This window comes from Gopherus evgoodei, chromosome 2 (genome assembly GCF_007399415.2).
Source record: "Gopherus evgoodei ecotype Sinaloan lineage chromosome 2, rGopEvg1_v1.p, whole genome shotgun sequence".
Classification (NCBI taxonomy): Eukaryota; Metazoa; Chordata; order Testudines; family Testudinidae; genus Gopherus; species Gopherus evgoodei.
Genome location: NC_044323.1, coordinates 20,768,489 through 20,792,274, shown reverse-complemented (window position 1 = coordinate 20,792,274; position 23,786 = coordinate 20,768,489). Strand labels below are relative to the sequence as shown.

The following is a 23,786-nucleotide window of genomic DNA, read 5'->3' as shown; positions in this document are numbered from 1 at the left end:
AAGCTACTAAGTAACATTCCTTTATATTTAATAATATAAAGGGGTGTTTGTGCCTCTCATATATGCTTCCTCAGCACTAAAGTTGCTGTCTGTCTTCTCCTCTTCTCCCTGAAAAATTATAGATAAATAAGGATGAAAAGGAGCTGAGAAGAAGGCACTCTTACCAGGATTTTGCCCTGCCTAAGTGCACATCTCTATAGATCTGAGCTAGTGAGAGACAATACCTCTTTCTGCTTTTCCTATTTGAAAATGAGAATACTTTAGTACATAGACTACCTTGACCTAAAATAATGTTATCTCTTGTCTAAGTAGTTTTATTGTATTTATACAGACTAAAGACATAGTGGAATAAAACAAGCTGCTTTTCTCAAATATATTGAACCTAGCATATTAAATTTATTTCATGCATTAACATTGGTTTTTCTTTGACAGTTTCTGAGTTACTTTCACAAACAAAGTAAAGTTCGTCAGGGAGTTGAAGAAATGCTGTACAGATTGTATCAACCTATCCTTTGGAGAGCATTAAAGGTAATTCTCCTTTACTGGATACACTAACTGCAATTTGAGGCTAACAATCACATTGATTTTTTTCTTTAAAATATTACAATTTTTAATAGTTATATTAAAACAAAATGTCTCTGAAAATGGGGTTCTGTAAAACTTGGAGCTTAATTGTATCCGAAGTGGCTTTAAAGGATGGAGAACTAAAAGGAATGGGACCTCATAATTGTGTCGTATACAGGTTCTTATACTGTGCTCATCACTGGCACTTACACTGTGCCTTCCACTAGGGCATTAAGCAATGTGACTAAAAACTTTCACATTTGTTCTCTCATTCTGTTCCCAGAGGGAGAAGTGTTTGCAGTGGATTGTCTTGTTTCAGAATTTTTAAACATATCTATATATATACAAATATTGCTATGTTTGTTTCAGAGATTGAGGCAGAAGGGGCTATTGTGATCATCTAGTCTGACCTGCATAGCATAGGCCGTTAGATTTCCCTGAATTGCTACCAGTTTGAACTGGAGCATCTCTCTCTACAAGGCTAGCTCTCCCCGCCCAAGATGGATATAAAAAGCAATGCCTCACTATCTACAGTGCTATGGTGAGTAAAGGCACGCCTGAAGCCTGTGGGTCTATACCCGGGCATATACCCTACATGGCTCTCACAAACAGTCCTTCCTTGTCTAGTATCTCCCTGCCTCCCCACTGTTGGAGCCTTCCTCCACTATAGGGAGAAACTGTCAGCTGGGAAAGGTTCCATCAGTGAGGAGGCAGTGGGGAAAGGCTCCACCAGCTTCCTGCTGCTGGAGCCTTCATCTGCTGTAGAGAGAGAATCCAGCAGCAGGAAAGGGCTCTAGCAGAAGGGAGGCAGCAGGGAAGGGTTTGAGGAGCAGAGGTCTGCTTTCCCCTTGTCAGAACTAGTGATGTAAATCACATGTAAAAGCAGTAACTGTATAATCTATTAAAATTCTATCAGTTAAATGTTTAACCAGGGAGCTAAGGGGGGTGTGTGTGAGGGGGGTGCAGCACCCCCACATTTTACCCAGGGAGCTGGGATCCCTGGGCACGGGACCTGCAGCCAGGATCCCCAGGTGCACAGGGTAGCAGAGGCGTTTAACTGTTAGGTTTCACTTACTGGTTTCAGTTAATGGTTAACCGATCAAACTTTTACATGCCTAGCTAGAACCTTTCACTGACAAGTGTTACTGTGCACTGTGGTATGGGTGCAGCCTGCTTTTTGCTGTGGTGTGTAGCTACATGTGCCTTACACAGTGCTGACAGCAATGTGCAGTGAACAGGTAACTTTAGAAAAACATCCAGACCTCATTTTTAAAAATTCCAAGTGATGGAGAATACATCTAGCTTCAGCTTCTAGCCATTGGCTTTTCTTATACCTTTGTCTACTAGACTGAACAGCCCACATAAAAATTTCTGTGGATATTATACACTTTGAATTAGTCACCTCTTAATCTTTTCTCTTTAAGATAAAAAGATTGAGGTCCTTGAATCTTTCTTTACAAGTGGGCTTGGTAGAATTTAATTTTTATTTTTTAATGATGTCAACGGATATAATTGTTTTTAAAGCATGTTTTATTTTTAACAATTTAAATTTTCACAGTTGCAGGAAATTAATGGTGGGGGGAGTCAGAATAATTTTTACTGGCAGTAGACACTGAGTTTTTCAAACATTTAGAGCTTTATAACTATTGAAACACAAACTGTCAACATTGCTTGTTAAAATATATGAAGTAAAAATGCTTAAATCAGAGTTCTCAAGCAGCAGGTTTTTGTAGTTTGCCTCTCTGTAAATTTTGTTTGTTGGTGAAAATATTTTTTTTCATTGGTTTGTGTGTATGGTGAAATTAACACTTACCCAATAGTTAAACTTCAGTTTTTGTTGGTTTATTTTCAAATAATTTAATCATTGTCGTGGATCATCTGAGAACTTTCTCCAATCTTTCAAAACTTCTCCTTGAACACACTATTCTAGTAGCACTTGCACTAATAGAACCTCCCTGCTCCTACTTGCTAGTCCCCTGTTTATACATCCAAGGATTCCATTAGCCCTTTTGGCCACAATGTCATTCTGTCATGTTCAGCTAATTCTTCTTTAAATAGCATCCCTGTGTGTGATTTCACATCAGGAGGTATGTGGGCACCTGTGCACTCTAGATTGAAGAGTTTCATCAACAGTGTTTGTGCCTGTACTGTAGACACCCTCGTGCTCCAGGATGAGGGAATATAGGGAGATGCAGACCTGCCACCACTCTAGTTCCTCTTTGAGTGAGTAGCTGCAGATATGTATTCCACTCAGGTGCGCATGCGCCATGCACACTGAAGCCAGAGAACATTGCTAAGCACTTTAGAGAGAGATCCCAAAGGAGAAAACTTTCCAATTTCAGCCAGTTGGCTCATCCTTCATCAGCTTTGTGCAAGCAGCCAATACACTGACTCGCATCTTCGCATCTTTGCCTCTTATTGTTTGGCTACACAGTATGCTACTGAGGGCATTCTGCACCAAAAAAATTAAAAATTCCCCACACACTATTTTAAGATTTTATTTGTCATATAAATGTGGAGGCTACAGCATGGCACTGGGGAGCACAGACCACTGGCTGCATAGAGGTGGGAGATCACTGTGCAGCTCCCATCCAGGACAAGGAACCAGTGGTGAGGCTACGTCCAACCCTGGCACAGTTCAAGGCTCAGGCCTGCCCCAGAATCATCCCAGGGCCCTGCTTCTCCATGCCAGGTGAACCAGGTGTGGGCAGGCAGGCTCAGCAAGGCAGGATCCAAAAGTGGAGGGGCTTAATGTGGAGGAAACCAGGTGTGGGTTGAGAGCGTTCTGTTTAGAGTAATTTGGGTGCAGGCAGCTAAGAGGGGAATCCAGGTATGGGGAAGATCTGGGTTCACAGGGGTTTGTTGGGGGGGTGAAGGTTCTGGGTGCAACAGTAATGGGACTCTGCAGGGGCGTCCAGGTGAAGGTGGGGGGGGGTTGAGTGGTGGTAGATAGAGCTCAACAGGGGGGTCTGGGTGTGAGGGGCTTAATGAGGGATCCTGAGGCTGGGGAAGTGGGGCTCAGTGGGCTTGGGATCCAGGTGTAGCTGGTTGTGGCTTGATGAGGTGGGAATCCGTGCGCTGGTGGCTCAATGCAGTAGTCCAGGTGCAGGGGAATGGAGCTCATTTGGAGAGGGGTCTGAGTGCAAGGGTTAAGGCTTGGTGAGAGGCTCTGGATATGAGGGGGTCTGGATGCACAGGGGTTGGGCAGATGGGGAAGCAGCTCCCTGTACAGGGATCCCTACCCCTGCAGCTGAGGAAAGATGGGTGCAGGAAGCAGGGATGGGGGGGAATTTGCAGAGCTTTCTGCAGTTAGGGGAGAAATCTGGGGTTGGCCCCAGATGCCATGCAGGGGAAGAGGAAGTCACATACTGCACAGCTGGGAGTAGCAGCTGTGCCCGGTGCAGGGTAGGAGCCACCAGCCGGGTCTTCCCCAGTCTTGCCTCCTGCCCCACAATGATTTACATCTCTGCTGGCTGCCCTGGGCACCTGAAACATACTGCTGGGGATAGTGGCATGACCGCTCTTGTGGCTTCCCTGTCAGAAAGTCCGTTTTCTGTGGGGAAGCAAAGAAATCTACAGGGGCCATAAATTCTGTGCATGTGCAGTGGTGCAGAATTCCTCAGGACTAAAAACTGTATTATCCGGCACTTTATCAACCAGGAAGCTCTATTAACTGGCATTTCTCATATCTCCCAATACAAATCTTCATTTTAGTAACCGGGACTAGTATACTGCCCAGGAGGTGAGGCAATTGCACATTCTGCACTCTTGCATTTAAAAAAAAAAATAAAAAAAGAGGCAGAGATGATAAGCAAGTTGATATCAGGGATTTATTCAAAAAGAAGCTTCCAGGGTTTGTCATTGTGCTGAATCTGTCATGATCCTATCTCCTGCACCGTCTACATCTGTAATGAGAATTGATGTTGATAATGATGACACTGAGGCACTGCAAGATCCTGAAGTGCCTTCTGAGTCATCAAAGAAAGATTAAATTATGTTCAGTATAGTTTTAAGTGTATTTTTAGTGATCTGAGTGTATGCCATGCACTGCCCATAGTGATAACCTACTGTATAGAAAATTTTACCTGTATACACCTAAGTGCTTCAAGAAACCAACCATTCTACAGTGCAGTACTGCTACTGGATTGGTGATTACCTGTATACTGTTTTATTCTTTATTGCTTTTATTGTATTCTAATTCTTTGAAATTGGATAGTCCATTGGTATGTGTAAGTCTTAGTTAACGAGCATTTTTTGATTACCCTTCCTCCCCCCCCTTGCCCCAGTTCTCTCCCCACATGCCAGATGATAAATCTTTTGCTGTACTTGGCTAGGTTAGGTGCATTCACCAAACTATTAATGTCAAACTCCTTGTGGGGTGTGTGTGTGTGTGTGTGTGTGTGTGTGTTGGTGCACAGATCATCTACATAGATAAAGCATCTTTTTCTGGGGTTGTTTGTGTAGATGTTGTATAATGTAGGTGCTAAGACAGTACTCTTTGGGAGACCATTCTACTGTCGTCATCTGCTTTGTTTGCCACAAAAGTTCATGAAGAATCTTTAGTCCTCCAGTATGGTCTATATTAGTTTCATGAAGTGGTGGTTATTTGTTAACGTTAGTACCTAGGCAAGGAATCCTCGATGATTGACTATCATAAGTGGCTGAGAGATCAACAAACACTGCTTTCATAATTAATCCCCTTTCATATCCATCTTCAATATGTTGTCAAATTCAGAAGCTGTACAGGACAGGACCAACCCCAGCAAAAACCAGCCTGTGTTTGTTGATAAGAAGTGGTTCAATAAGTGGTGTAAGGCAGAATAACAGTCACTCAAACAATTTTAAAATATCACACAGGAGTGAGAGAGGTTGAAAGTTTTTTGGGGTTGGATGGTTAAAAAGGGCCACTCCCTTAGCTTTTCACCAGATTTTCAGGAGCTTGAGCTGGATGAAACTGGTATTGAACATACTTGGGAGACACTTCTGTGTATGTGGGCTGAAATTTTGATCTGCTCAGTTCAGATGTCATCTTGGCCTGCTGCTTTCCCCGTTTTCAGGCATTGATGCCAGCATCCAGTTCCTTCAGGGTGAAAGACACTGTAAGATCTAAATTGTGGGGTATACCCGGGAGTATTTGCTGGAGTAATGACCAATTGGAAGTGGTCCGCTTAACCTTACCATTGAGTAGCATTGGGTGGACGATCTGATCAGCTGAGATGTTGAAATGTCCACTCATCTTTGTATTGTCAGAGCTTATGTATGGTTGACCATGCTTTTTTGCTGTTATGGGTCATATCCATGGATTTTATCAAGTTCTGCTATGATTTTAGGCATTCTTGAGTAATTTCTGACCGTAAATGTTTCTTAGTGGCTATTGTCATAGGCAAAGACCTAGTCTTAGAATTTTTGTATGCCTCCTACAGTATAGCTGACTGGGGTGTTAGATAGGGGTTATTCCTTCTGGCAAGGTAGGTTTCTCCTAGCAGAGCGACATAGAGCATCGATAAAGTGGATGTAGTTCTTGGGTATTGGTTCAGTAGGTCTGACAGCTATGTCGGGATCTTTGGAGAATGCTGGCCAGTTTGCTTTCAAAGTTTGAACTGACATCAGAACTGACATCAGAACCATGTAAAGATAAGAATGACAGTAGCATGTACCTCAATTCCAATAGGAGGATGATGTGATCTCCGAATTCGGTATAGCGCCAATTTTCTGTGTGTGAGAGCTAATGTAGCGCTAACAAAGGCAAGGTCAGGTTTATACTCACACTTCTATGAGTGAGTATAAACACAAAGCCCTGAATGACACAGCACTGGCTGGGATGATTTAGTTGGGGTTGGTCCTGCTTTGAGACCTCTTTCTGAGGTCTCTTCCAACCCTAATTTTCTGTGATTCTACCGGCAACTGTTAAAAAGAACTATGTAGCTTCAAGTGATGAATCAGGCTTAACTGGTGAACACCTGCACACGTCATGTCCATTGTCATTGTTCTGTGTATAGCTTTGAGTGGTATGGCTGCTGAAATCACCAATTATGATTCATATGGTAAACTTCATTGTGTGGGCAGTCTGAAGAAATTGAAAAGTATCTCTGGCAGGTAGGTAGGTGTTAAAGAGATCTCTTTGAGCTCAACGGTGAGAAACATGATAATATTCTCTTCCGTTTTGTAGGTGGATTAATGAGTTGTTGGCTTTTTCAGTTGTGTGGGGCATCAGTCACTTATGACTCACAAGCCAGGGGGCACACAGGTCAGATTCATAGGTCTTGGATCAAGACAATTTTAGGGTGTCCAGAACTTCTTGATGAGTGAACACCAAGAATGCAGGCAGCCTGTATACTGGGGAATGCAGGGAGAGCAAATCCATGTTGTTGTTGTTCTTTGAGTGATGGTCCCTATTGTATTCCATTGTGGGTTACATATGCACACTGTATGCCTGGAGTCAGAGAATTTGAGTTGCTGGTTCTGGTCTTTTAGGGTTCTGGGATGAAACCTCTTGCAGATCTTGCAGTGCTCCTTCAAATGGCTCTCCTTCAAACAAGAAGTGTGTGGGTTGCTCCTAGACTTGCCACAACCCTGGCAGGCTTTAAAACTCTGGGATCGAGGCATGTCCCAGTTCCGGGAGAGTGTTTGGGGTGGGGGGCACAAATATAGCTCCTAAAACTACTGTCTATAAACAACTGTATACCAGGACACTGCAAAGATGTGATTGCCCAGGCAAGAGCTAAGGGTCTTCCAGCTAGCAATCACTGGCGTTAAGAAGCAACTGAGGGGGTGGCAGGTTGGCAGGGCCCTATATTGAGCACCATGAAGACCCCCATCGGCACCCAGGCCAACTGGACGCATACCGCTAGGGGGAAAATCTTTCGGCTGCTGTGCATGCGGCACGTGCACACCTAATTAGAAGGGACATGAGCAATGTATCTTGAAGAACAACAGTTAGGAGAAGGTTAGTAATCGTTTTTCTCTCCTGGTCAGTCCAACTCAACTACTTCTTTCTTCCAGTACCTCTCCTGCCTTGGGTGATATACAAAATCTGATGAAACAAGGGAACAGTCATTCTGATTGCCTCCTTTGGGTATCCAGAACTGTCTGGGCCAAATCTCCTGCACATGTCATCCCGTCCACTGATTACCATCCTGAACTTCCCCAATCTTTCTGATCCAGTTCAAGGGCAAGATCAGGCATCCCAATCTATGTTCACCCCACCTCATAGTGTGGTGTTTGGATGGGCATCTGCTATAGAACAGGCATGTTCCTTGGCAGTACAAGATATTCTGTCTCAGAGTAGGAAAGATTCCACTAGAAGCCGTGAAGATTCCCCAATCCTGGACTACATTCTATCTTTCAAGACATCAGGTTTTGCCCTCAGCACATTCCATCCTCAGCACATCCACCCCTATGGAGGGGTTGCTGTTTTTACTTACCTGCTAACTGCTGGATTTTGGAAAGGCTTCCTAAGAACCTTTGCAGCCCTGCAAAAGATTGCGCCTCAATAGGACCTGAATCTGGTACTCTTGGTATTAACAATTCCCTCCTACCCCGCTTTTTGAAAGAATAGCATCTTGCTCTTAGTCCTTCCTCTCCATGAAGGTCGCCTTCTTTGTTGCTATCACTTCAGTGAGAAAGGTTTGGGATCTCGGAGCTATAATGGTGGACCTGCCATTTATAGCATTCCATAAGGATAAAGTTTCCTTATGCCTATACCTGAATTTTTTACCAGCGGTGATCTCCCAGTTTCATATTGACAGATCCATTCACAGTTGCAGAAGAACATAGGCTTCATTCCCTTGACATCTGACCAGATCTGGCCTTTTTACCTGAAAAAAACACAAATAACCACAAAGTCCCTTAAACTGTTTGTTGTGATAGCATTGAGACTTAGGGTACAGGCCATCTTCACCTAGAGAATCTCCCAATGGATTTCCGGCTTCATTAAACTCTGCTACCAGCTGTTGAATCTTCCTCCTCCCACTGGCATACAGGCTAGCTCCACATGAGCTCAAGCAACGACCGCGACATGCATTCAGGATGTGCCTCACGTAGACATATGTAGAGCAGACACGTGGAGCTCTGTCCACACATTCACAATGCCCTATGCCTTGGTCCAGGCAGCAGATGCCTCCAATGTTCCCTCTAATTTTTTCCATCCATGCGCGGAATGAATTTTGTTATGTGCACCATATCGAGGTAATGTGCAGATGTGTGCCACCAGTAGAAACAAAAAACCTAGATATAATATATATTTTTAAAAAGTTGCCATAGGGGTAATTACTCCTAGGTATTTTAGAACTCACTATTCAAAGAATTAAATGTCAGCATGAGAAAAACAAAAATTATGAAATACATAGACCAGTCAAACTAATAACACACTTTGAAAGAAGTATCAAGAAGTAACAATAATACAAGTATGTGTTGGGAGGGGTGTGTGTGTGTGTGTGTGTGTGTGTGTGTGTGTGTGAGAGAGAGAGAGAAACACACACACACACACAGACATGCGTTGTCTCTTTTAAGTAGATCACTAGTCTGAAGCCTGCTTGTTCAGACAGAACAGCAGCTGCCAGCAAGCTCTGTCTGTCCCACTCCTGGGCCCTGTCATATGCATGTTCTCTTTCTCTCTCTCTCTTCCCTCCCCCGCCCCCACCAGCTCTGTGCAGATGGGGTAGGAGGACACCCAACATCCGCGCCCTCCCTCCCCCTTCCTGCTCTACACAGCAAGCAGGAGGCTCCCAGGAGCTCCAAGGCAGAGGGCAGGAGCAGCGCGGCAGTGGGTGGAGGGGCACCTGAAGTGTGCGGCACTTGATTGACTGCTGGGCGGCTATGAAACTTAGAAGGAACTTAAGATGCCTTGTTTGGCACAGTGATTCTCCACATGACCCTTCCGTCCTTATCCTCACACCCTCCTTTAATTTAGGTACTGCTTGTCAATCACCCACGATGGAATACAGTAGGAACCATCATTCGAAGACGAGAAGGTTATTTACCTGTAACTGAAGTTTCCTCAAGATGTGTGGTCCCTATCTGTGTGCCACTTCTTGCCCTCCATCCGCTCTGCTTCAGATCTGTCAGTTTCATGATAGAGAAGGAACTTGAAAAGTGATCAGTCTCCCCTGCTCTGTCACCTCAGATGGAAGCACAAGGCTTGGGTGCATGTGCAGACCATCGGACGCTGCTTTTAAATTCTCTGACTCTGGGTGCATGGTGTGCATGTATAACCCACAGTGGAATACATATGGGGGCCAAGCATTTTGAAGAATTTCCAATTACAGGTAAGTTATCTCCTCTTTAGGAAGCCTTCCTGAATGTGAAAGATCTTTTCAGTGACATAGGATGGTAGTTCTGATGCAGGCTGTAGTCTCAGGATTGATGAAGAAGCAGTTTACCTGGATAGTTCCTTGAGGTGAGATTTGGAAACTTCAATGGCAATTGAAAGGAAGGTTCACTTGTTGTGTAATTCAGTTTCAGCATAGGCTTTGAGACATATGTTGTGTTCAGCCTTTGTTTTACATCATTGGCACTCAAGTTTCTGCCCTCTCTCCATCTGGCACAAGATGTCAGGAAACAAAGGAGATCTGTGTAGGAAATGTGGAGGAAGGAGGGACTGCTTCGGGGCCAGCATGCCCCTCATTGAGAGAAACTTCTGGTAAATCAGCACTGAATGCTAAACTTCTTTTTGAGCAACATTTCTTATTCTTTTCTGGAAAAGGATAAAAAATTGGTTTAATATTACCCCTTCTGTACATTATTTTAATCTAACCTTGTTTGCTGTATACCTCCTAACTTGGAACCAGTGACAGCTTTCATAAACAGTTTTACCATGATGTAAGTGAAGTGAGTATCACAGTAACAATATAAGAGTGATTTGTTTTGTAAATTACAGAAGAATATGTTCAGGTCTTTAGTTACATGAGCATGCAAAGATCATTTTGCTAGCCCATCACATTGACTGTGTCACCCCTTTCTTTGCATTGATCCCCTGACTCCCTCTTCTCTATCGCATCAAACTTAAGCTATTTGTTTTCACTTTGAATGTACTTCATGTCCTGTCCTTACCCTGATTCACTCTCTGCTATCCTCTCTGTTTTGCTATCAAGAAGTTGATTCCCACCGCCAATCAGCCTATGATGCCAACCTCAGTCTCCCAGTTGTTAAATTTTCAAACAAGCATCTCATGCTTTCTCCCACGCTGCTCTCATATTTGGGAAATGCTCCCTGTAAACATCTGCAAAACTCATTTATTATCCACCTTCAAAGCCCTTCTTAAAACTCCTTTTCCGTAATGCCTACAAAAAAGTGATAAGTTAGGTCACTGGTGTGCTGAGACCATTGCCTATCATGTTTACCAGTATTGTCTCATTATTTTCTTGTATTCCTCATCTATTCTCTTATGCATAAATTGTACTATTCTCTGGGGTAGGAACTGTTACTTTTTTCTGTTTTATACAGCACCTAGCCCAAATGATGTGCTGGTCCATACTAGGGCCTCCAAATACTATAGTGATACAAATAATAATTAATATACATTTTACACTTCTAAAGGTTGTATAGTTGTGGGTTATGTTGCGCTAATACCAAACAGCAGAACTTAAAAGTATAATCTTTGTTCAGTCCAGAAACAATAAGGTTGAGAAATACATGAATTACAAGTGATTTGAAAATAGTGTATCTAATGTGCAATATTACATTTCCTTTATGAAATACATCTGAGATTTAGATGAACACATGGCAATAGAACAGCCGTGCAATTAGACTTTTATATAAAAGCATTATTTTTTCTTGTGTATAGTTAATGATGATGCTATTCCTAATTCTCAGTTCAAATAATTTCATCACTACAACAAATAGCAGAACCGTATCTGAATTTCTAAGGCACCTTTCACTTTAGTAGTTTTTGTAGGAAAACGTGCTTACTTTTCAGACTGTTTGTTTTTTTTCTGACTCCCTCTGTGTATCTGGCAACTGTTGCCTTGCAACCTTAATATAATGTATGAAGGCAATCTGCTCTTCTTAAGTTAGGTTTCAGTGGTATTTTTAAAAAAGCTTCATCTGCCAGGTGAGTCAGTGGAACAAAAGCCTTCATTTACTTGCAACTCATAAAATGCTTTCTTCTTTGAGTGCTTGCTCATGCTGACTCCATTCTAGGTCTGTGCGTCCCCACATGCACGGTTGTCAGAGGCATTTTTGCCTTCGCGTGTCCGTAGGGTTGGCTTGCCTAAGAAATGGCAAAAGAAGAAGAGCTTCCCGGCTCCTGGCCAGTGTCAGGCCATGTGCCCTTCATGGAGGTACCGTGGAGGTCAGACCCCCCTGCTCGACCAGAGATCCAACTCCGGGAAGTGGTAGGGGACCACAGTCTCTCCCAGGGTCCTCATTGCCCAAAGTGACCCCAGTGGCTGAAGAGCAAGTAGGCCAACTGCCACCACAGATGCTACACCAGGCGGCAGATTCAACTAAGACTCCGACATTTAAGGGCAAGCTGATCATGGGACCACCTCATACGGTGGTGGAGCAACCTTGATCACCAGACCACAAGTGCAGATCTCCATCTCCACGGTTTCGGACTCCGGCATTGTATCCTAGGTTGCCGACTAGAAGGCCCAGGTCCTCAACGTGCTCTCCACCTACAAGACATGGGACACCGGAGTCTAAGCACCGGTTCCTGTACAACCAGTACTGGCGAGCTTCCTGTCAGAGAGCACCTCGGCCCAGTTCACCTTCGCCTAGATCGTCTCCCAGATGTTGGTCCCCACCCAGGTGTGGCCGCTCCTTGTCATGGCACCAGTCCCCTTCCCCCACTACTGTTCGTTGGGAAGGGACTGTTTCTTGCCCTCGCCTCACCGGTCACCGAACAGAGTGAGTCAGCAGACTCAGGCTCTGCCCTGGTCACCAGAAGGGCAGTGGTCCGAGTTGAACCGGGAGTTCAGCTCCTGGCCAAGAAGGGGTGATGCACTGCTGACTCATGAGACCGGCACACCACCTGCAACGACAACATGCAGCAGGGGCAGTGGCCTGCTCAATGGCTGTATTGGAACCCATTGGGCATGCCATTAATGTCAGTCCTGTGTTCCCACCAGCCGTCCTTGGACACCTCTGAGCAACCGGCCCTGGCACCACCAGCACTGGAATTGGAATGCAGTGCCTCATCCAATTTGGGGGCAGCATGCTGAACCCCAGCACCTAGGGGTCCTTAAAATTGCCAAATCAGTGTTGCAAACCCCCTCTTCCATTCCACCAACTTTTTAGAAGGTGGAAAAGAAGTATTACATCCCTGCAAAAGGTTTCAAATACCTCCTGCATGCACCCTCCAGCAGCATCACTGGTCATGTCTTCTGTGAATGAAAGGGTCAGGACATATACTTACCTGTCTTCTTCCCAAAGCCTCATACGTCAGATGAAGAATGCAGGTTGGACACCTTGGATGTCAGGAGGGCACTGGCCTTTTACACAGATAAGACAAAGGTGTTCCATAAGGCAGTTGTTCATTGCAGTGGAAGATAGAATGAAAGGTCACCCTGTGTCTGCTCAAAGGATTGTATCCTGGATCGCTGCCTACATCCACTACCGCTATGAGCTGGCAGAAGTGCCTCCGCCGGCAGTCATGACACAAACTAGGCACAAACGTCATCAGTGGCCTTCCTGGCGCAGGTACCAATCCAAGAGATCTGTAGGGCCACTGCCTAGTCATTTTTCTACATGTTTGCATCTTATTATGCACATACCCAGCAAGTTTGTGATTTCGCTGGCTGTGGTAAAGCAGTGCTGCAAGCTGCGTGACCATGAACTTTGAGCCCATCTCTATGGACACTGCTTGTGAGTCACCTAGAATGGTATCGACATGAGCAAGCACTCGAAGAAAAAATGGTTACCTACCTTTTGTAACTGTTCTTCGAGATGTTTCTCATGTCCATTATGCAGCCTTCTGTTGGAGTTGCCGGCAAGAAGGAACTGAGAGGGCACAGGGCTGGTGGCACCTAATGTACCGACACATTAGCGCAGCACTCCAGAGAGTGCCACAGCTGATCCTTCAGATACCACTAAGGCAAAAATCTCAAATGACTGCATAGATGGCTGCGCGCACACCTAGAATGGAATGGACATGAGCAACACATCTCAAAGAACAACAGTTTCGAAGGGTAGGTAACTGTTTTATCCTCCCTTTTAAAGCTACTAAGTATTCTTGTGTTTTGCATTCTTGTGTTTGCTAGGACCAGGGCTATTTTCAGTCATTTCAGACAGATATAGGAGATACTGATGCAAAAATGCTTGCTTATTGTAAATTCTAATTTTAGGTTATTACAAGATTGTGCCTTTTCTGAATTTAAGGAGTAAATTAAACTTTCAAATTCTTTTCATACACATACTATTGAAGACTATGATGGGTGATATACTTAAGTTTTTTGGTTATTTGTTTAATTAAATGAAATGTTCAAACTAATTAAAGAAATCCCTATGAAATTTCTACTTTTTGTCAAGTAGCGACAAACACCAAAGGTGTCGGAGGATGACCTTTTTTCTCCCTCTTCGCCCTCCTCTGGCCCTCGATAAAACCCGCTAGTATGTTTGCTTAAATTCAATTTCCATATTCTGAGCACTAATTTAAGAGTTGAGACCAAAGTACCACCTTTTTATAGCTGCAGCCTCTCTACCACAGAGCACATGTTTGAAGGCCTGTAGCAGTGCTAACTGACTTTAACTATTCTAGGCCTACACAAGATGGCACTCCTCCAAGTGTGAATCCTCTGCATCTTTGAAGCCAATATGCTCTGTGAACTCAATTTACAGCTAACCTAAAATTTACTGGTTGGGCAGAACTTTGAATTGTGAGATGTAGAAGTTGTTATAAATTGTTTAATCCAAAATTACTTTATTAGAATTCCTACTTGATTAGAAGTACTAAACTGATAATGGTGATTTGAAGAATATTTGTCAAATAAGTTTTAATAAAGAGTACCAATTTTATGAACAATGTCTTTTCTTTTCTCCTTCGTAACAGGCCAGAAACTCAGAAGTTCGATCAAATGCAGCATTATTGTTTGTTGAAGCATTTCCTATTCGTGATCCCCATTTTAATAATGAGGATATGGATAATGAGATTCAGAAACAGTTTGAAGAACTTTTTGTAAGTTTTCATGAAGACCATGTGAAAACAAAATGTTAAGTTATATATTTAGCAAAATTTACTTGGCAGTAAGACCATTTGAAATACATGTACTGCAATTAATAGCATAAGGGGATTGAGAATGTTACCCACAGGAAAGAGTGCAGAAATATGCAATTAAATTCCTTTAACCTTGTGCACTCTCTGATTTCTGGTAAAATAGCAAGGTTTTGGAAAGGGGTCTAAATGCTAATGAAGTGGGGGTCTGGGTTTACATTGATTGAGCTACAAGTATGGTTCAAAAACCTGAGAGCGAGCTTAGGAAACCAGATGACACTGGTTGCGTACATTCATGTCTTATTTACTCAGGATACAATGGGTGAGAAGGGCTCTACACTAGATTACTTGACGTGGTTCTACAATGAATGCCTAATATTTAATATCTGCAGCTCCTGTGATGGAGTATCTAAACAGAAGTCTGGGGGAGTTAAGAATTAAAGCAATGAATTAGAAACATGAGGGCTGGCCAGTTTATTCCTAAAGCAATGTTTTATTCTGTTTGGGGAAACTTATTGTTGTATTCACAAGAACAAATATTTGATCACTGAAGATACCTGGAATTAGCAGGTTTTAATGTCATTCCCTCACAAACAGTGAGACTTGACAATTAGGTGCATAAAGATGAACCTTAGGGGTGAGATTTTTCAATTGTTAAAGTGATTTTCATGCACAAGTCTCATTGACTTTCACTTTTGAAAATTCTACTCTAAGAACGTAACTTTAGGGTGATGTTTTTGAAAATCATCGCCAATATTTTAATCTTAACTTTTGTTTTCTAACTAAAAATTGTTTAATAATAGCAATAAACACTCATTTGGAGAATATTCCAGATATGGAAATATTTCATACTATCACATCTTGTATGGTTTGGTTAAATGCTAATAGTGATGATTTTTGTTTCTTATTTTAAATATTAACAGACAGCATGATGATGCATACATGAAATTTGTTTCCTCTTCTTCTTTGTTTATAGAGTCTTTTAGAAGATCCTCAACCATTGGTCCGCTCTACAGGGGTACTTGGTGTTAGTAAAATAACATCCAGATACTGGGACATGATTCCTGCAACCATCCTTGCTGAGCTTTTAAAAAAACTAATTGGAGATCTGGCTTTTGATGTGACTTCAGCTGATGTTCGTTGTTCTGTTTTTAAGGTAAGTTTTTAATATGCAGACTTTAAAAATTTGTATTGACAGTAAATTTTTAGGTTTTCCTTGAAGCATGTGACGGAAGTTATTAAGGGTCAACTTCAGTAGAAGGCATGCTTTTTATAAAACCTTTTGATTTTTCTCCGAGTTGGTCTTTGCATAATTTTCCTTGAGATGTACTTCCTGGTATTTAAGTTTTGCAAACCTTCTAGAAAAAATGCCTTCTGGGAATGAACAAGCAACCCCTTATGTCACCAAACATTTAGAGCTGAGTTTGAGTAGGTATGTGATCCCTGACCACCTCAATTCCTCTCTCTCTGGCTATCTGAAGTTGGAAAGACCCTCCTCTCCATGCTCTTGGTTTGGTATTTTGACCAGACTTTCATGTTCAGATAACTGTAAATAACTAAAAATTATACTTAATCACACAACTGTGTAGAAAATGTTTCCAGCTTGGTTCCAGGGCATCATGTGTGATCCAGAGAGAGAGACCTGGAAAAAAAAAGACTGGATTTAAGTGTTGTGTTTTGTACCTCACTGTCAGTCTTCCCATGGTTGGATGCATATATTACTGTCTGTGTGTTGGGGAAGGCTGTTCCCCAGATAGTTGTTCAGTATACCAGGATTGATTGGTCAACTCCATCTAATAAATATCAGAAAGACTGACTTCCTGGGCATAAACATGTACTCCTCAAGTACAAGAGATGAACAAAAACACTGCCTCAGGTCAAAAGATGTTACAGTATAATACCACTTAATCTGAAATGAGAGGGAATTAATAAGAGATTTTGAGTTGCTCTTTAATACTTTCTTTTAAAAGATAATTATAGGAAAAAAATACATAAATGAAACATCTGCCACTATATTTAGCCTTAAGTTTAGTAATTTTAATAATTTTAGTATAGTTTTTGTATGTCTGCTGTTTGTCTAGTGTTTTTTTTAATTCATTGTGATATTTCTGTTGCAGTGTCTGCCTATAATTTTGGACAACAAACTAAGTCACCCATTATTGGAACAGCTCTTGCCAACAGTAAAATACAGTCTCCATGACAATTCTGAGAAAGTGCGAGTGGCATTTGTTGATATGCTCCTGAAAATTAAGGCTGTCAGGGCTGCTAAGGTAGGATGATTAGGACTTGTTAGGCAGCACACAAGAGATGTAAACAGAACAAGGCAATTTATTCTGAAAGATGTATATTTATCAATACCACAGTCAATCAGTTATTAGAATACTTAACCAATAATTTTCAGAGACTTGCAGGAAATTGTTTTATTGTTCATGTGTGTCCCATTAGAGGTTTGAGATGTAAAATCCTGGATAGTGGTATTTAAGCATTTCCTGCTATATAATTGAAAATTAAGTTAATGTTATGGTTGTCTAGATTCTTGTTAAGTACCATGAGACTAAATCTAGTGTCCTGTAATCTTCCTGCCACTCCATGATTGTTTCAGTGGAATCGGGGGCATCACTAGGAAATATTGCCACATCAGAAGATTACTGCATCCAAATTTTTGTTACCTTAAATGAGGATCAAACTTTCCATTGAATAAGTTTTATCTTTTCCTCTTAGATTCTTAGTAACTTTAGTGTATTCTTGATTGATACCTCTTGTTGTTAAAAAAGGAACTGAGAATAGTTTCAGCTCTTGCCTTTTTCTGTTGGGCCAGTAGCTACTTAAGAAAAAGAGAGAGTATGGAATCAGCCCTCTGGGACCAGAACTGGCAGGAGAATTAAAAACAGAAGCTGCTTCTGGGGCAGGGCCACTACTGGAGAAAGAATGTCCATGAGATCAGAGAAGAAGGGAAACAAGTCACAGAGAATAATGTGTAAGGAAACATGGAGGGGAGAGAGAATTGGAAGAGATGGGATGGGGAGATGAAATAAAATTATCCTTTTTTAAAGAAAGGTAAAGCAGTTCAATATTTGCTACAGTGAGGCTGCAGAGTTCCAAACAGAGGAGGTGTCACCTCTGAAATAGACCCTACTCTGAAAAAGTTTGTGAAGTCTGGGTCTAACTAAAATACTGATGCCAAAGCAGGATTTCCCAATAGCCCTCTCTTCAGTAAAGCTAGCATGGAGTGGCAGAAAGATCACTGTGATGCTAATACTAGTCTTAGAGGACATGATTCTAGACTTGTTTGCAAATCTCATCTATCAATGTTTTTTTCATATTTTAAATTTTAATAAGATTTTGAGATTTGAAAAGACAGAAAATTTCAAATTTCATGTCAACGTGTATCTTGGGCCAAGAGCAGCAATTTCTGGGAATGGGGCTGTATTATTTTAGTTTCCAATATGAAAATCCACAGTGGTCATGCGCTGTCACATACTTTAGGTTTACCAAGAGGTATGAGGTTCAGCCATCCTAAAAATGCTCCAGTATCCTGTAGTACAAGTGTCCATGCTGACATGGTTATTGCTATTAGAGTATGAATCATTTATTTTATTAAAGGTTTCAGTGATAGCCATGTTAGTCTGTATCAGCAAAAACAACAAGGAGTCCTTGTGACACCTTAAAGATGAACAGATTTATTTGGGTATAAGCTTTCGTGGGCTACAGCCCACTTCATCAGATGTATGAAGTAAAAAATACAGGAGCAGGTATAAATATGTGAAAGGATGGGGGCTCATAAAATTGCCTATTATTAAAGTTGCTTATTAAGAATATGCTGCATCCCAGAACTTCAGCTGATTGAGCAGAACTTCCCCTGCAATTGCAGTTCCTGGTTGCTCCAGGCTGTGCCAGATCCAGGCACTGGAACTGAGAATTGGGAGCCTGTCTGATCTGTAGTTGTTAATGTGTTGGCACGTGATAGAATTTGTTTGGGTGTGTTTAGGTTTTCTGTGTGCAACTTCCTAGCCTTATTAAAAAAGGCAATATTAAAAGAACATTATTAAGTTTCAAGCACACTAGAAAATGCCAGTATTAAGCCTGCCTGTGCATTATATCGGTCCTTAATTACATGTTCACGTTTCCCCCCCACTGGATCAATCAAGTTGTGTAGTAAAACAGGCAGTTATCTGTAGGACTCCTGCCTCATTTGTTGCCGAAGATGGAGGGTGTGTGGTGAATGAGGCAGGGCATTTCAGAAAGAGAAAGTTGGTCTCACAGTTGAGGCAGCTGATGAATGCTGTAGAATTGGGTTCTATTCAGGCTTCTGCCACAGAGTTCATATATGATGGTAGGAAGTCACTTAACCAAATTTTTCAGAGAGAGCCACTAATAATTGTGTTCTGTATTTTCTGGGTGCCTGTCTTGAGACCCTGGGGTATGACTTGCAGAAGTACTAAACACTCAGAGCTCCCATTGACTTCAACTGAAATCATGCTTTGAACATAATAATTGCTGTATTATGCTACATATTCTCAAAAAATCAAGTCCTAAGTTTCTCAAATTGGGCACAGAAAATTAGTGGGTACTTCTGACCCGAATCTCTCTCTGCTTCAGTTCCCCATCTATAAAATGTGGATGATCCTACCCTCTCATTTCAGAGGGATAATGTGAAAAGAGAATATTAATGTTTGTGAAGGGTACCATAGAAAAAGTCTGAGGAGATCAATAATTCTGCCTTCTGGGCAGGGTTTGAATAGTGTGTGGTAAGTAAAGCCTGGAGCCACATATTTAGAGCCTCATATATTTCGCAGATGCGAAATAACAAAATAAAACACCATAAAACTAAAAAAACCCTGGTGCACGGGATCACAGTGTTGCCCAGGTTTGGCCTGGCCACTCCTCCGTCATGATAACAGAGGGGCAACTGCGCCAAAACTGAGCAGTGCTGCGACTTAATGTGCCAGAGCACGACATACAGAGCTACCGCTGCAGGGTGAATGCAGGGTGGGCTCACTCTCCAGCACTGTCCCTAAGGACCTTCCTTCTTCACTTGACTGAAGCAGGCTTGCTCTCCATGTCCTTTTCCCTCCCTGGGAATTTTTCTGCAATGAGCTGCCAGAGCTGCTTACATGTCAAAAATGGAGGCCTTTTTCTGTCTGGTCTTGTCAGTTTGGGGTCTCGCCAATGCAATCCTCTATCCAGCATATTCTGGACTATTTATTGCACCTAAAACAGCAGTCTTTAATGGTTCTTCTATCAAAGAAATCTTCTACCAAATTATTTTGGTAGCAATATCAGTTTTCCATCCCTATGTGGATAATCATTCTATATTTTCTAATGATATAACAATCAGATTTGTGAAGAGACTGGAAATATTGTACCCTCAAATAAGGGCATCTATCCCTACCAGAACTTGAACTTTAGATTTGTCAAAGTTCATGGGGCCACCGTTTGATCCTCTAACAACATGTTCCTTACTGCACTTATCTCTAAAGGTGCCTTTCCTGGTAACTATCGCTTCAGACAGGAAGGTAGCCAAATTGTGTGCTCTGACATCCGAACCACCTTATACAATACTCTTTTAAGGATAAGGTGTACTCGTGCCCTCATCTAAGATTTCTCTCAAAAGTGATATTTAATTTTCATATTAACCAGTTGATTTACTTTCCTACATTTTACCCCAAATCACATGCCAATAGAGGAGCAACATTTGCACACCTTAAATGTCAGAGTGTTGGCATCCTATGTAGGGAGGACTAAAGTGTTTTGTTTGTGAACCCAGCTATTGGTGACCATAGTAGACAGAATGAAGGGTCATCCTGGCCCTGACAATGAAGGGTCTCCTGACAAAGAATTATGTTTTGGATAACTTTCTGCCTTCATGTTTATGATCTGGTAGGCATTTCCCTGTGGGACAGACTGACCTCACATTCCATGATATGACAGTCAGTCTCTACAGTGTTCCTTGCTCAAATCGGAATCCAGGACATTTGTAGAATGGCAGTCTAGTTTTCAGTTCATACCTTTTGCATCCTATTATGCCAGTACTCGGTACTCCAGAAATGATGCTAAATTTGGACAAATTGTACTCCAGTCTGTGTACATAAACTCATTGTACGTTATGGCTTGTGAGTCAGAGTGGAATATACATGTGCAATCACTCAAAGAAAAAATTGTTTCTAGCCTTTCACGAAAGCTTATGGTCTGATAAAGGTTAGCCTTTAAGGTGCCACAAGACTCCTAGTTTGTTTTTGCTGAAACAGAGTAACACGGCTGCCTCTCTGAAAACTTTCATAACTGTTGTTCATAGAGAGGTGTTGTACATGTCCATTCCATGACCTACCCTCCTAGCCCTTTGCTTCGGAGTGGTCCAGCAAGAAGGAACTGTGGGATCTCAGGGGCGGGTGAGCCCTTCATTCTGGCACTGGTGCATGGCAGAAGAAAGGGCTTAAGCTGCCCTGATGGGTACCACTGAAGAAAAAAAATTCTAATGACTCTGCACAGGGTGCACACACACCTGGAATGGACATGTGCAACATCGAGGAACAACAGTTATGAAAGGTTAGTAACCAGATTTTTTTTTGTTGTTGTTGTTTTTTATTTTTGAAATAGGAAATGTGTACTTTTGTTAAGTCTTGGATGTTGGAAAATTATGGTTTGACTAAGCAGTTGTTAGCAAAGCGATTATTAGGAGAGGCTGATCTATTGAGCTGCATGCAGTAACACTATATTTTGTTACCACAAGGGAAATACTGCTGCAGTCAATGAGCCAGAAGAGAATATTTTTCAGTGCCTAATAACAATTGCAGAACTTTTTTGAAATCCCATATCTAAAAGCATAGACCTGATTAATTCAAGACCTTGCCACAAAAATGACAGATATAGCGTAGTAGCATTAGTATTGGCATAACTAAGAATTTACTTTCTGCATTACATGTCTGTAATGCAGTAATTGAGACAGGACTGAGGTGGTGACTGGTGGCATGGGCTAACCTTTGGTGGGTATATCTGAAAGGGAGCTTATGCACTAGTCACTCTTACAGCTGCCTCAGTACCTAAAATTTTCATAGGTAGGGAATTCTACCCTCTCTGAAGTTGGGAGTGTGAGACATGAGTAAAATTCCTGAATAATAGTTTTTGCGGTGATATTTTCGAAGTCTTACTACTGCAGGTAAGAAATTCTTCCTTATTAAACTGAACTGCATCAAGAATTTTAGGTACACCAGATTGTAATTGCGTGAGTTGGAATTTGACTAATACACTTGATATGCTATATTGCTCCTGAATAATGCTACAGTACTGGTGCTAAATAGCGCTATGGATTTTACTATTTTACTTTTAAACAATACATTTTAGTTTTGTTCAGAGTCAATATTTTGGTGCAGAAAGTACACTTAACAAAAAAAATTGTAATATCTTTTCTTTTTCCCCTCTTCTATTGTCCCTTTAACTTCCTCCCCTTCTCACTTTAAACAAACAAACAAACAAAAAGTTCTGGAAAATTTGTCCTATGGAGCATCTTCTGACTCGCCTTGAAGTTGATTCACGTCCTGTGTCACGCCGCTTAGTAAATCTCCTATTCAACTCTTTCTTGCCTGTTAATCAACCTGAGGAGGTATGGTGTGAACGCTGTGTTACGCTAATCCAGATGAATCCCGCAGCAGCCAGAAAATTCTATCGGTATGCTTATGAGTATACTGCTCCCACCAACATAGGTAAAGTATTGGACACTACAAGAGTCCTGGAAATATCAATTTTATATTACTCGTTTAACACTTAATTTGTCTCCAGTACTTGGGGGCCTTCAGTATTGTCAAGTGGCTGACTCTACAAAAGTCTCCTCTTCTGAAATTTTTTTCCAAATTTCCCTAGTTGAAAATTGTTTTTCGACCAGCAGTATCAGGGAGATACATTGCAGGAAGTTTTTCTTTCTAGCAAAGAATGCTATTGAATCCGTGCCAGCAAGCAAACCAGGAGAGTGGTTTTATTTCCAGAACCTGCTAATGTCAGAAAAAAATAAAGAACCTGCTGTAGTAAGATGAGGCCCTGAAACATAAACTCTTGTGTCAGAGGCCTAGTCTGAGGCCTAAAGCCTGAACCAAAGTACTTCCAGGCACTGCTAAGCAAAAGCTGGGCTGTAAGTCAGAGGCAGGCCTCACTCACAGAAATTGGTGAAAAGAGGGTTGTTAGAAGCAGGTGTGTTCACACATAAGGGCTAATAAGAGGAACTTGTGCCAAGATGGCACCCGGACAGCCTGATACAAGGACACTCCATAGACATAACAAGGAACAGGCAAGTGCATCTTAAAGACAGGACAGCATGATGAATAGATCTGTATGTCTGGAACAACATGATCAAAGGTGAGACAGCACCCTAATGAACCAAGAGGCTGTACCTCAATACATCAGTAGGGATAAGTAATCTCTCCTGTAACTGTATAAAAGTAGTCCCAAAGTGTGCGTCTTTGGTCAGCTGAGGGGGCAGTGGAAAGTCCCGCCACTGACTGATCTGTGTCCATTGGCAGGGGGGCACATATTCGTATATGTCCTATAGAGTCTATAGGAAACTGTTACTGTGCTTTGTTTGACAATAAACCTGGCTCGGGTTCCTTCATACTTTACTAGAGTCTGTGGTCTTTGGGGGTTCTCTCAGGGTTTGCTGTGTCAGCTATCTGCACAGAGCCAGGACAGCACGCAGAGGGAACACACACATCGCTGACTGTTATCATCATCAAACAAGAGCAGAGCTATAGATCGGTAGCAACTAAAAACACCTGCACAGAGTGATTCCATGCTCAAGACATCCGATCACCCAAAGAACAATCCCTACACATGCATTCTAGAGATGAGGGTGATTATGTGGTCACTGACAGATTTCAAAGATAGTAGCCTAATTATGTGTTCTATAAATATTGTGGATTTATGTCTCAGAGCACATAAGACCCAGTTACTTTTACCCCCTCCTCCAGGGAGAGGAAGTCTTCCTTGTGGTAGCTGGATGTCCTCTCCCTGACACCAACCAGACTTTCAGCCACTCGACCTCTCTTCTCCGGACTATGCCAGCGTAACTTCACATAGCAGGTTAACA

At 42.0% G+C, this 23,786-nt stretch overlaps 1 protein-coding gene across 1 annotated transcript in view; it reads left to right on the top strand.

Moving 5' to 3' along the window:
- Positions 1 to 23,786, top strand: part of NCAPG2 (non-SMC condensin II complex subunit G2) — a 156,654-nt gene that overhangs the window by 51,951 nt on the left and 80,917 nt on the right. The window contains exons 10-14 of the mRNA XM_030550109.1: positions 433 to 528; positions 14,552 to 14,677; positions 15,690 to 15,869; positions 16,831 to 16,983; positions 22,191 to 22,413. Coding sequence (XP_030405969.1) covers positions 433 to 528; positions 14,552 to 14,677; positions 15,690 to 15,869; positions 16,831 to 16,983; positions 22,191 to 22,413 — 778 coding nt within the window. The remainder of the gene's footprint in view (positions 1 to 432; positions 529 to 14,551; positions 14,678 to 15,689; positions 15,870 to 16,830; positions 16,984 to 22,190; positions 22,414 to 23,786) is intronic.